At 41.8% G+C, this 11,575-nt stretch overlaps 1 protein-coding gene across 1 annotated transcript in view; it reads left to right on the top strand.

Moving 5' to 3' along the window:
* Positions 1 to 11,575, top strand: part of PARD3B (par-3 family cell polarity regulator beta) — a 999,825-nt gene that overhangs the window by 364,098 nt on the left and 624,152 nt on the right. The window contains exon 5 of the mRNA XM_019523483.1: positions 7,791 to 7,900. Coding sequence (XP_019379028.1) covers positions 7,791 to 7,900 — 110 coding nt within the window. The remainder of the gene's footprint in view (positions 1 to 7,790; positions 7,901 to 11,575) is intronic.

Here is an 11,575-nt window from a genome sequence, read left to right as displayed (position 1 = left end):
GAAAGCCAAGGCTGCAACTGAACTCCAAGTAGCTTCGAGTATCAAGGACAATAAAAAGTTCTTTTTCAGATACGTGGGGAGCCAGAGGAAAAGCAAGGGAAACATTGGAAACCCTGCTAAACCAGATGGGACAACTGACGCCCAGGAAAAAGCCAACCTATTAAATGGGTACTTTGCGTCAGTCTTTCATCAGTCCCATGGGATGCCCATGCCCACTACGGGACAGGGAGGTCCGGGGAAGGGAGATCCCCTACCCTCCATCAATGCTGACCTCGTGAAGGAACACCTTGAAAGCCTGGATACCTTCAAGTCAGCTGGCCCTGACAGTCTACACCCCAGAGTACTCAAGTAGCTGGTGAGCGTCATAGCCCAGCCTCTGGCATGAATCTTTGAAAACTCCTGACTCTCTGGTGTAGTGCCCAAAGACTGGAAGAAGGCCAGTGTGGTGCCTATCTTCAAGAAAAGGAGGAAAGTGGATCCGACGAACTATAGGCCCATCAGCCTGTCCTCTATCCCAGGGAAGGTCTTAGAAAAGGTTATTAAAGAGGCCATCCTTAATGGACTGGCCGATGTCAACATCCTGAGGGATAGCCAGCACGGGTTTGTTGCGGGTAGGTCTTGCATAACTAATCTCATTTCCTTCTATGACCAGTTGATCTATCACCTGGACAAGGGAGAAGAGATTGATGTCCTATATCTTGACTTCAAAAAAGCCTTTGATCTGGTATCCCGTGATCACCTCTTGGTGAAACTGGCCAATTGTGGCCTTGGGTCCACCACAATCCATTGTTTGGGGAATTGGGTTCATGGTCAGACCCAGAGAGTGGTAATTGATGGAAGTTAATCATCATGGTGCCCTGTGACCAGTGGGATCCCCGAAGGCTCTGTCCTTGGACCCATATTGTTCAGCATCTTCATTAATGATGTGGACATTGGAGTCAGAAGCAGACTGGCCAAGTTTGTCGATGACACCAAACTTTGGGGCAAAGCATCCACACCTGAAGATAGGAGTGAGATCCAGGCTGACGTGGACAGGCTAAGCAAATGGGCGGACAAGAGCCTGATGGTGTTTAACACTGAAAAATGCAAGGTTCTCCACCTTGAGAGGAAAAACCTGCAGCTTCCTTATAGGCTCAGCAGTGCTACTCTGGCTACTACTATGGAAGAAAGAGACTTGGGGGTTATTGACTACAAGATGAACATGAGCCTGCAATATGATGCTGTGGCTAGTAAAGCGACCAAAATGCTGGCTTGCATCCATAGACGCTTCTCAAGCAAATCCTGGGACGTCATTCTCCCCTTGTACTCGGCCTTGGTGAGGCCACAGCTGGAGTACTGCGTCCAGTTTTGGGCCCCAGAATTCAAAAAGGATGTGGAGAAGCTTGAGAGAGTCCAGAGAAGATCCACACGCATGATCAGAGGTCAGGAAAACAGACCTTACAATGACAGGCTGAGAGCCATGGGGCTCTTTAGCCTGGAAAAGCACAGGCTCAGGGATGATATGGTGGCCACCTATAAGTTTATCAGGGGTGACCACCAGGATCTGGGGGAACGTTTGTTCACCAGAGCGCCGCAAGGGATGATGAGGTTGAACAGGTATAAAATATTGCGAGACTGTTTCAGGCTGGACATAAGGAAGAATTTCTGTACTGTCCGAGCCCCCAGGGTCTGGAACAGTTTGCCATCGGAGATGGTTCAAGCACCTACATTGAACACCTTCAACAGCAAATTGGATGCTTATCTTGCTGGGATCCTATGACCCCAGCTGACTTCCTGCCCTTTGGGTGGGTGCTGGACTCGATCCTTCAAGGTCCCTTCCAGCCCTAATGTCTATGAAATCTATGAAATTGTGCTTATTGTCTTGAAAGAATATTTGTACTGTCTGTGTCACTATCAAGAATTTCATACCTTTTTCATAAGGATTAGCATGTGCTTTGAGCTGGAATTGCATGGTGGCGTATTTATATGAATGTACCTACAGGTGACATCTGAATGAGTAAAGTACCAAAACTGCCTACCCTTTACCTTTCCTGATAATTTAATTGCAGAGAGCATAAGACCTTAGTTTTATTTATTGTGATAGGGTTAAATAAATTCCACTTAATGGATTTTGATTATTTGGTGACCCTTTTTAACTTATTAGTGGGTTGGGAAGTTGTTTTTTGATACTTCTGATGGTGCCTTATGTTGTACATATGGTCCAGCATTGAATACCTCCTAGGACTATAGATACCTTACTTTGTATTTCAGATCTTTCAGCTACTTACAGAAAAAGCTGTAACAGCAACTACATTTTATTTTTTGCTATTCATTTAAAAAAAGACAGCAGTTAGTGCAACAATGAGGATTTCCCACCTCCTGGATTCAAAATTTAGATTAACACTATGCAGTTCTGTAGGAAGTATATTTTTTGCTAGGGCAAATGCAACTGGCCGGAGAAGCAGCAATAGTAGGGATAATGTGCATTTTCTTCTAGTTTGCTTGGTTTGTGATCCAGCAGAAAAGATAGCTTGAGAAAATTGGGGAGACAGGATAACTCTGTACATATTACCAACTCCCTTCCTCCCTGCCTATGGGGGCCTCAATTTCCTCCCCACCCCTCGGACTTACCTGCAGGAGCTGCTCTCCAGGCTGCCTGGCAGTCATGTGCATGTACATGGACATGGTGCCCCCTGCCTGACCACCCTCCTCCCATTTCCCACAGCCCCTTGAAGGCTGGAACTCTGCCAGCCTGTGGAGAGCTCTTTGCAAAACTGTAAAAGAGGCTTGGGATCCCAACTGGCCTGAGACAGGGCCAGGGCCAAAGTGGGAGCTGAAGGTCCCAGAGAGGGTACCACAGCTAATGGATGAAGGATCTGGCTGAGTCTAGCTGCCTGAGATGCCATCTGCAAGGCTTGGGCCGCAGCGTAGGAGCTGTGAAGATCTTCCTAAACATTGGGGTTCAAAACGGGCAGCCTCCCACCTGATTAACATCCTCAATACTATTATATCAAGGCATGGCAGGTGAGTGAGGTGGGTGGCTGGCCCATAGGAGGCTGGCTGGTGCTTGCACTGGCCATGAAAGTTTGCCCCTGTTGCAGATATGAGAGGAGGTTAAGATATGGGAGACCAGGGTATTGAAAGTAGATCTAGAACAGCGGTCTCCAAAGCTTTTTGATTGCGCAACCCTATCAGTAAAAAAATGTTGAACACACACCCCCAATATATGTATATTTATATAAATATAAATAGAAGTTCTAATATTTTCTTCCCACACTCCAGTGGATCTTCTTGCACACCCCCTGGGGTGCGCGCACCCCACTTTGGAGACCACTGATCTAGATCAAGATCAAGGAAAAGGCCAAGGTAACAATGCAATTAAATCAAGAATCAAAGAGTTTAGAACATCATTTTAAGGATGTTCCTCATGTTCATCAGAACATGTCCTATATTTTGAGGTATTTAGAAGGAGAAAGCTGTGATGAATTTGGATTTTAAATTTCTGAAGGCAGGCAGAGCAAGTGTATGTTTAGAGTTGCTGGTAGTGTAAAAAATGATGCATTCAATACAGTTTGAGTTGAACTAATAGGGTAAATTAAAAAAATAAAGATACACTGGCCAAAAAAAGCAAGTGTGTACCCATGAAAAAGAAGGCAGTCATTTGAATGTTGCCTCATAGAAAAGGCATCTGGGAATTTAAATGGAATAACTAAGAAAGATTGGTAAAAGTAGTAGCATTTCAGGAAAGAAACAGATGTTTGTCTATCTGTGATGTCCATCTAAAAGGATTGAAATGGCCAATTTTAATTGTTATACTTGGAGAAAAATTGGATGAGTGAGAAATAGTAATTGTCAGAAATAGCATTTTAATAACTTCCTCTAATAAAGCAGGTTTTGTGCTGTTGGTAGATTGAAACGCAAACTGAAGCTGGTCCAATATGTTCTTATCAAAGTTAATATAGAAAGAGAGGGAAACATACTGTCTCAAGTACTATGTTGAAAGAAACACAAAATTGAGACAAGAAAAATGTTAAAGTCAGAGGACAAATGTGATAGGGTGTTAGATACATTTACCATTCCAGAGTGACTTTAATCTACTATCTATGCTTTTATGCTTTTGGAAAATGATACTAGGTTGATAAATTTAGAAATCACTCAGCTGTTTCCAAATACACTTTTAAAAATATAAAAAGTTCTTTGTATCGTGACCAATATCATTTAAGCCAGTAAAACATACTCACTTTTTACTGTTTCATTGTTCATGCAAACAAAGGACTTTGAAATCATTTTCTCTCCAACATAGATATGGGTCCTAATTATGTCTTTCGTATTCATGTTGAATAGTACTTTGTCCCATAAGTTCGTAATAGATTACTTGTGTTAGTAAGTTCCTACTAAAGTGAATAAGGCAGACAGGATTAGGCTTTTTGTTACTCCAGTTTGATATTGTGCAGTAGCCAAATTCATTCCTGGTGTAACTCCAGTGAAGCCAGTGATATTGCACTGGGAATGAATTTGGCTCAGTCATTCTTGTATTCTATTAGTGTCTCTAACTTCAGAACTTCTGTTGAAAATTACTCAACTTCTGCTATAGAACTGGTAATTATAGCTGCCACCAATAGCAACCACTATAATTAATATTGTAAAGCTGTCGGTTATAACCCTGTTTTCACTCAGTTGCAACTTCTGAAAAATAATCCTTTTACATGTTTGGTCTCAGTCCAAAGATAAAGTATTTTTATCTTGAACATGACTTGAAGAAAAATCCCTCTCACTGTTTTAATTAATATGATAAATACTTTAATTTTAAAAAAAAAAAAAGCACCTTTATTTTTAGAGCTGTATTATATTCTTTTTCATAGAATTAGCACATCCTTGCAGCTGGGCAACTTTGTTCTGGTTCTGAATTGTCTTTGAGGATGGCTCATTGTAGAGCATACTGGCCTGAACAGTTGGACAATGCCAGTGAGATCCTACTTAATGAGGATTTGCTGAAGCTGTTTAGTCAAATGCATATATAAAACAACTGCTTATGGACACAGGTGTTATCTTTTGAATCCATGGTGAATCAGAGCGCAAGGATATGTTTGTGACAAAGGATGCAGTTCTTAATAATGCATGGCAGATGCTGAAGCTTCTAACACAACTTCTGGATGTTTGCATCTATAAAACACCCTCATCTCTGATCATCTCTGTTGATCATAGTCAGCTTACTGCCTCAGTCAGACACTAGGAAAACAGTTTTAAGAGATGCATCATGGAAGCCTTATAAAAAGACAACGTATGTCATCTGTAAACTGGTGGCATTACAACCCAAGTGGCCCTTTGTATCATTATATTCTTTTATTACTTAAGAGTCTTGAGAGAAATATGAATAAGCATCCAACATTGTCTCAGATATCTCCAAGGAAAAGATGGAACTTCTGAAATGAGATCCTGGGATCCTTTTCTGCCAGGCTACTGTTGAACAACAAAATAAAAGCTGATACTATAAATGTCAGCCTGAACAACTCACTACTGTTAAATAGTAGCAGCTAACAAAACAAGCACAATCTCTGTATCTTGTGCTTATTGAACTGTATCTTATCTGAGGTTAAACAAGGACAATTGCAAAGTCCTGCACTTAGGATGGAATAATCCCATATATCAATACAGGCTGGGGGCTGACTGGCTGGGCAGCAGATCTGCAGAAAAGGACCTGGGGGTTGTAGTGGGCCAGTAGGGGGTGCTCCTGCTCTGAGCCACCCACCTCACTGCAACTAACCACCTTCCAGGCTCCGAGTTCCTCCCTGGGGATGCCTCACATCCGGCCAACCCCCTTCCTTGAGCACACCTGCAAGCCTGGGGGTAGTGCTGCCACCACCCAGGGTCTGGACTAATTTTGGCCCTGTGCCCCCTGTGAACACAGAGGCCTAGTAGTCCTTGAGGTGCACTTGACATACTGCAAGAACTTGGGATGCTTCCCTCAATCTGAAGCACCCTTAGTCAGATGAACCAAGGGGACCCCAAGGCATAAATTCTAGACCCTCTCCCAATAAGTCTCCCATGCTGGGTACAGAGGAGAACTGTATTGGTTACAAGGAGGAGGTTTGGAATAGGGTACAAGGTAGAGCAATATCAGAGAAATACCTTAGAACAAACAGTGGCATGGTAGCCTTTGATCATTTATCTGAGTTACTGCAAGCATTATATCTAGTTAGATCTCAAGTAGCTTATTCACAGGTATCATCCAGAGGCAGGTGGAGATTCCCTCTGGAGGCAGGCAGTTCATTGAACATGAGTTTCAAGACAGAGAGTGAGTTTCAGATGGTCAAACTTCTCTGAGACTCTTCATCATGGCTGCTGCCCCTCTTCTGGGCAGCTTTTACCTTATATAAACCTTATGACCTCATTTACCTGATCAAGTGAAGGTCAGCAGTTGTTGCCTGCCAGCCATCCAATTTGAAATGCATTGCTGGTTGCTGGGTAGACTGGCAGGGTCTCCAGCCCCTCCCAGTCTTGCTGACATTGCTTAGAACAATAGGGAGTGTAAGCCGCCCCCCCCCCATGTGTGTGAGGCCAGTCATGTAGACAGAAGGAGCAGGTTTCCCCCTGCCTCAGGAATGTATCCAGCTCAGGCTACAACTCAGGATTACCTAAAGCCAATGGGGCCAGGGGTGTCTGCCCTTTGTAGTGATCATGGTAACCAAATTATCAGGTAGGTAATTAGCCTGATAGCAGAGTTTGGGGAGAGACAGAGATGGCATTCTGCTGCAGGGGTTACAGTGGACAATAAGCTGAATATGAACCAGTAGTGTGCCCTTGTTGTAAAGGAGGTTAATGGCATACTGGGCTGCATCAGTAAGAGTCTTGCCAGCAGGTCAAGGGAAGTGATTATTTCCTTCTATTCAGCGCTAGTGAGGCCACATCTGGAGTACTGTGTTCAGTTTTGGACCCCCTACTATAGAAAGGATGTGGACAAATTGGAGAGGGTACAGTAGAGGGCAACAAAAATGATCAGGGGACTGGGGACATGACTAAGGAAAAACTGAAAGAACTGGGCTTATGTAGTCTAGAGAAGAGAAGACTGAGAGAGGATTTAATAGCAGTCTTCAACTACCTAAAGGGGAGTTTGAAAGACGTTGAAACTAAACTGTTCTCAGTGGCGGTAGATGACAGAACAAGGAGCAATGTTCTCAAGTTGCAGCAAGGGAAGTTTTAAGTTAGAAGAATTTTCTCATTAGGAGGGTAGTAAAATACTGAAACAGGTTACCCAGAGAGGTGGTAGATCTCCATCCTTGGAGGTTTTTAAGACCCAGCTAGACAAAGGTTTGGCTGGGATGATCTAGTTTGGGATTGTCCTGCCTTGAGCGCAGGGTTAGACTAGATGACCTCCTGAAGTCCCTTTCAACCCTAATTTTCTATGATTATGTTTATATGACACTTCCTTAAAATGATCATATAATTTTGATATTATTATGATTGTGCATATGGCCATGGATGCTTGCAATTTCAAGAAGCTATTTTACTTTTTCTGAGAGAATGTGCCCCTTTCCCCTGTTTGACAGCAGCTTTTGATTTCAGCCCACATCTGGCCAAATTACTGTTGCCATAGCAGAGGGTTGTACAGTTGTGTCTTTAGTCTTCTCATTTTTGTGTCAGTGGGTAATGAATGACAGAATACTATCAGATCTAATAATTTATGGACAGTAGTAAAAGGAAAAAAAAACCTTGAATGTAAAAGCTGGAAGTCTTTTTAATTATATGGCAATGTTACGTATTAATTTCCCCTTCATCTATTTTGACCCTTGATCTTTTATTTTGTCCTTTAGGCACACCACTGCTAGTGAGGAGGAGCAGTGATTCTGCATTTGGCCCACTTGCTGATTTCCATCCAAGTGCTTCACATCACAGTGACCATAGTCTGAAGCCTGTTCTGGCAGTAGGTATCATGTGGTTAGTGTTTTAAAGAAGAGTTAAACTTTTTTATTTTGGTACATATACCTTCTTTGTGAGCTAAACTAATTTGCCTCTGAAACAAGGATGTCATACTCATGGTGTAGAAAGGGCTGAATTGTATTTCTAATTAAATTCTGTGGGACAGAATATATATATTTTTATTGTAAATGATCATCAGTTAATAATAGTAGGCTCACTTTTACTAATGGGAGAATGACTGGGATAATAAGGGACTTTACATTTTGTGGCGCCATCATTCTGGCAACTTATAGACTAATGAAAGCAGCGTTGCATTTATTATACTTGGAATTTTCTAACACTTGGAATTCAGCAATTTTAAAGGGCTAAAAACTCTTTTTAATAATGAGGTTAGATTATGCTGAACCTGAATGTCACGTGGAATACATAAATACATCAAGTAGAAAGGACCTGGATTAGTAGGCCTGTTTACTGGAAAAATTCAGCATGTCTGACTTTACTGTATTACACCAGTTGAATATTGATGTAACTAATGAATTACAGCTTCATAACCAAGGTAACAGAGTAGAGAATTGAATGACTCATAGAAGTTATGGATGATGGCAGTGGATCTCAGTTTTGTAAATACTGCCAACTGACACAATATAATATCTCTTGTACTGGATCCTATTTAATTGTCCATTGATCCTCTTTGTGCTGCTAACTGTCCTCCAATTTTTTCCTAATATTTTTTAGTATGCAGCATATTTTATAGAGTTGTGATATTTGCAAATTTGAATAGTTTTTGGAGAGCCAGAAATCCTTCTTGCATATAATGGCCTTGTGCAGACTTGAACTTTGGCAATATCCTAGTTTAGTTGTCAGTTCTTTTTAAGCTGACTTAGAATTTCTTGTCAGATGATTGTTGCCAAAGCTTTTGTCAACTTACTCTTGTAAATTGGCATGCACAAGAGATTTTTCATTTATGCTAGCTCATTTTCTTTTGTTCGAATGCCTGAGAGAAGTTCCAAGTAGACACAGTGGTAGCTAGTACCATCTGTATCATAGGTGGTAAACAGAGAAGCTGGTAGTTTTGGCAGCTGGGTATGTGCAGAATCAGGGGTAGGCATGGGGAGATAAATATAGATTGCTTATGTCAATCTGTTACTATCAATGAAATATTTAATATCAAGGTTTAAATTGTCATCATTTTTTAGATTGAAGGTTTAATACCCCGTGGCAGATCACCTCTCAAAACTATTCTTACAGGCTGTTTGTCATTTTTTGCCTGAAGTTACTTGAGTATTAATACCACATTATCAATAGCTCACATTTGTAAGCATTCCTGTAGATGCTTCCTGAATATTTGAATATCCTGGACTATTATTCATAGTCCTTTAACTTTTTTTCCTTAAAAAAAAAAAAAATCCAGTGTAGATAAAGCCAGTCAGTACACGTGTTTATTTAAAGTTCACATTTCTCAGGTTCTGTTTCCAACCCCGAGGTCTAAAAAGATGATTCTTTATGACCAAGCAGTTAATCCTGGCACAACCACAAGGCATAACACCCTAACCTGCCACAGGTAAAGCAGGGGGGTAGTGGTGGTCAGTGACCTGCTGCTGTGATGATTGTTAAAATACACTCAAGAGATCCAAGAACAGACACAAAGGAAAGCAAAACCTCCATATACCGGTCTGATCATGGTGTAAAATTCTTTCCTGACTTAAAACCTGAGTGGAGGGGCAAGACCCTATAGCCGGAGACATCCAGGTTCAGTCCTGGCAGGAGCATTGGCACACCCAAGTAAAAATCTCCAGTCTTGGATACAGCCAAAAGCCAGTGCTTCTGAGGAAGGCAAAAACATAAACAAACAAAAGCCCTCTGACATGCAGTAACAAGAGTGGGGAAAAAATCTTTCCTGGCTCCATATAGCAACCAGCAAAGCCCAGAAGCATGGGAAATACCAAGTAGATCAAAGACATAACTAGTTCTAGATCATCCCTGACTAATGCTTATCCAACCTATTCTTGAACACCCCCAGTGATGTAGATTCCACAATTTCCCTAGGCAGTCTATTGCCTTACTGTTCTAATAGTGAAGAAGTTTTTCCTTATATCTAAACTTGCTTTGCTGGAGCTTCAAGCCATTGGTCTGTGTCCTACTTTCTGCAGCAAGAGAGAACAAATGTTTTCCCTCTTCTTTATGGCAGCTCTTCAGATATTTGGATTGTATTTATGTCTCCTCTTAAGTGCATTTTCTGCAAGCTGAACATGCCTACTTTCTGCAACCTTTCCTTATATGACCTGCCTTCCAAGCCCGATATCATTTTTGCCACTGACTTCTGGATGCTCTCTAACTTCTCCATATCCTTTTTAAAATGTGGAGCCTAAAACCGCACACTGTACTCTAGATGAAATCTGACCAGTGCTGAATAAAGAGATCCGATTGCCTCTGCTGGCACTAGATTTATGATCTAGATACCTTGTTCTAGCTGGACCCAAACCCTTAGACCCACCACAACTTCTTCCATTCAGTAATAAGCAAATTTTATTGATACATAGTGATAGCCAATAAGAATAATGCAAGTAAAGCAAACAAAATATTGCCCCCCGCTTCCTCCCAGTGCTGCATCTACCAGTCTGTCACAAAGGGAAGGTACATCTGGCCAGTATGCAAGCTTCACCCTCTGGTTCTTTCTTGAATGTCAGATGTTAGCAGCCTGGAAGCTGAGGGCACCTAATGCTCCTAATGATGTAGGCCAAAATCTTTGTCTTTTGTGCAGCTGTATCACACTACAGACTCATGTTGAAACTGATGCTACCAGAACTCTTAGTTCCTTTTCTATAGTGTTGCCATCCAGCCAAACGTTACTCAATTTATATTTGTTTTTAACTATTTCCAAGGGGCGGGGCTACATGTGCAATTAATGACTGAATATACTGCAGCTCAATTTGAGCCAGAGTAAACTAATCCTGACGTCACCATCTACATGTGCATTTAAGTGCAGTAATTTAGTCTGCTGCTAGATACCACTTGTATCTGAGGGGATTATCCAGCAGCTTGGCACATTAGTCTGCTGCACCCTAATTGCTGCACATGTGTAGACAGTGATGCTTTACTGCTCAACAAATTAGTCTGCTGTGCACTAAAGCATATCATACAGATGCACCCAAGGTGTAGCACCTTGTATTTGTCAGCATTAAATTTCATGTTGTTAGCTCCAGCCCAGCTTTCCAATATGTGAAGATCCTTCTGAACCACACTCCTATCTTTCAATATGCTTATAGTCCTTTCCAGTTTCATGATGTCCACAAATTTGCTCCAGAAGCTCTCTATTCTAGGATCCAAATAATTAATAAACACATTGAACAGTAGGGCTATGTGAAGCTTTGATTCCTGATTTGATTTGGTGGAGATTTGGCCTGATTCAGTAGCTGAATCTCCAAATGTAAATTGAATCAGAGGATGCTTTAATCTCTCTAAATTGAATCGGAACCCTCCAAATCAGTTCAGAGAGATTCGAAAAGATTCAGCGATTCGGACATGGCCACAGATTTAAATTTTTTTTTCTACATACCTAAAGGTACTAGGCGGCTCATGAATGCTGTGATGATTGGGCAGATGGAGCATCCCACAAGAGCACAGGGTGGTCCCCAGCGTGCTTGGCAGCAGACCTGGAAGTGGATCAGAAGCACTTCCG

This window comes from Gavialis gangeticus, unplaced genomic scaffold, assembly GCF_001723915.1.
Source record: "Gavialis gangeticus isolate Ggan-Ray unplaced genomic scaffold, GavGan_comp1, whole genome shotgun sequence".
NCBI classification, from domain to species: Eukaryota; Metazoa; Chordata; order Crocodylia; family Gavialidae; genus Gavialis; species Gavialis gangeticus.
Note: the sequence above shows the minus strand (reverse complement) of the source record. Positions and strands in the feature narration are given on the sequence as shown.